Raw genomic sequence first — 2,347 nt, forward strand, 5'->3', positions numbered from 1 at the left:
AAAGGCACTTCTACTTTTCTGCAGTTTTAAAACTGATGACATTTTGGGAGATTGCCATAGTAGGGTAGAGAGAAGGAACATGAGTTGTTTGGTTGGAGAGGGAGTAGAGGGAAGCACATGTAATTAGGGCCTTACAGCCAGGCTTTGTAACCAGGTTAATCTAGAGATGTTAAAGGTTATAGAATATAACTGTATTTGTTTTATATAAGAAGAATTACTGTCAGAGTAGGTTTTGTTTTATTCAGAGTAAGTTGATGACATATGTCTCTAGGAGGTTAATTTGAGTTCCCAGTCTGTTGTCTATTAATAGTTAAATTGCCTTCTGAAGGATTCTTTATTTTTATTAAGTTTTTGAAGACTTTTCTATTTTTTGTTAGGAAACTTGAGATGGAAGCAAAGAGAAAACAAGAAGAAGAAGAGAGAAAGAAAAGGGAAGATGACGAAAAACGCATTCAGGTATATACTTACTGGACTGAATTTTTATCAAAATAGAATCTACAAAGTTATCAAAGAAGTGCAAACAAGGTGTTTATTTGCTAGATAAGCTGTCACTAATTTATCCCAGAGACAAAAGGCAGTTTCTCAAGTGGTTATGGGAAGGGACTTTGGAGCTAGGGAAGTGGGTTCAAACCCAGGCTCCGTCACTGACAGAAATTGTGACATTGCACACATCATGATGCGTAACTGTGGGCCACAGTTTTCTCTCTGTAGAGTGGGGTAAATAATAGCCGTGAGCATTAGCTGAATTAACACACGTTAGAGCATTTAGAATAGTGCCTAGTTCAATAAATATTAATATTAGCATTATTGTACCTGGGGGAAAGTCAAATGAACATTCACTTTTAAAATATTATGTTTTAAAAAATTATCACATAACTTTGTAGATACTGGTATTAATAAATAAGGATTAAGATATTCTCTCCACCCCCAGTTTTCAAAAAGTCTCGTGGCTGAGAATCATTGATCATGTATTTGAGTTTCTGTTTGTCACGGCTTTCGTAATCCATCCTAAGCATAACCAACGAGAAAGAAGATATTAGGAATTTAAAAGCATTGGTCCTAGGATACTCTGTGATGTTTGGAATACTGATATCACAGTCATAGAATCGTGAAGATTCATGAAAGAATCGTGAAACCTACTATGGTTCTCCTGCCTCCTCTTAGATTTGGGAATGAGGAAAGATGAGGCTATGTTTGAAGCATTAATCATAATATAGAAAAAATCAGAGACTGAAGAGATTTGTGGTTAAACAATATCTATTCCTTAGTAAAGAACTGGTATTGAACAGTTATGCTTTCTCCGTATTTTAAGTAGTAACGAGAGTCATTGAGTAGGCCAGTGAAGAACTCTTGGTGAGATGACTTTTCTGACATTGGCAGGCTGAAGTGGAGGCCCAGCTGGCCAGACAGCGGGAGGAGGAATCCCAGCAGCAGGCAGTGCTGGAACAGGAGCGCAGGGACCGGGAGCTGGCCCTGAGGATTGCCCAGAGCGAAGCCGAACTCATCAGCGATGAGGCCCAGGCTGACCTGGCGCTCCGGAGGTACTGGGCCTCTTGGTGGGGTGTAGCACCCTCTCCTTTGCTTTCTTCACCTCTCTGCTTCTCATTTCCATGTGAAAGGGAATAAGAGAAAACCATATTCCATAGGTTCTGATATATTTGAAGTAAAATCATTTTAAAATCCTTTGTATCTACTTTTATACCCAAGTAAATGAAGTAATTGATTTTCCATAAAATTCTTAAACCGTTGAAAAATATTAATACAACTGTAGTCCAGGCGCAGTGGCTCAGGCCTGTAATCCCAGTACTTTGGAAGGCCAAGGCAGGAGGATTGCTTGAGGCCAGGAGTTTAAGACCAGCCTAAGCAAGAGGGAAACTCCCATCTCTACAAGAAAATGGAAAAAAATTAGCTGGGCATGGTGGTGTGTGCTTATAGTTCCAGCTACTAGGGAGGCTGAGGTAGAAGGATAGCTTGAGCCCAGGAGTTTGAGGTTACATTGAACTATGAAGACACCACTGCACTTTAACCTGGGTAACAGAGCAAGACCCTGTCTCAAAAAGAAAAGAAAAAAACTAAAATTCCATTAATGAGTACTCTGTTAAGAAAATATTTCAACTTTTACTCAAATCATCTAAGAGTATTGTATATTAGGTAGACATCTAACTTCTAAATACCTGTCATCAAACACTGGCATAGAAATAAGTATATTAAAATGCAATTTATTATATTTGAGGTTGAGATTTTTTATTTTCCTAATGTAAAAACATTTTTTAAAAATATTTCATACACCCTCACACTTGAAATGAGGAGAAATTCACCCTGCTACGTCTCAAAATAAATGGGTTTC

The 2,347-nt window shown here is 38.1% G+C and overlaps 1 protein-coding gene across 1 annotated transcript in view; it reads left to right on the forward strand.

The window, feature by feature from the left end:
• MYO6 (myosin VI) overlaps positions 1–2,347 on the forward strand; it is a 168,695-nt gene that overhangs the window by 141,535 nt on the left and 24,813 nt on the right. Inside the window, exons 19-20 of the mRNA XM_012646043.1 lie at positions 378–456; positions 1,381–1,541. Coding sequence (XP_012501497.1) covers positions 378–456; positions 1,381–1,541 — 240 coding nt within the window. The remainder of the gene's footprint in view (positions 1–377; positions 457–1,380; positions 1,542–2,347) is intronic.

This window comes from Propithecus coquereli, unplaced genomic scaffold (assembly GCF_000956105.1).
Source record: "Propithecus coquereli isolate 6110/MARCELLA unplaced genomic scaffold, Pcoq_1.0 Scaffold24, whole genome shotgun sequence".
NCBI classification, from domain to species: Eukaryota; Metazoa; Chordata; class Mammalia; order Primates; family Indriidae; genus Propithecus; species Propithecus coquereli.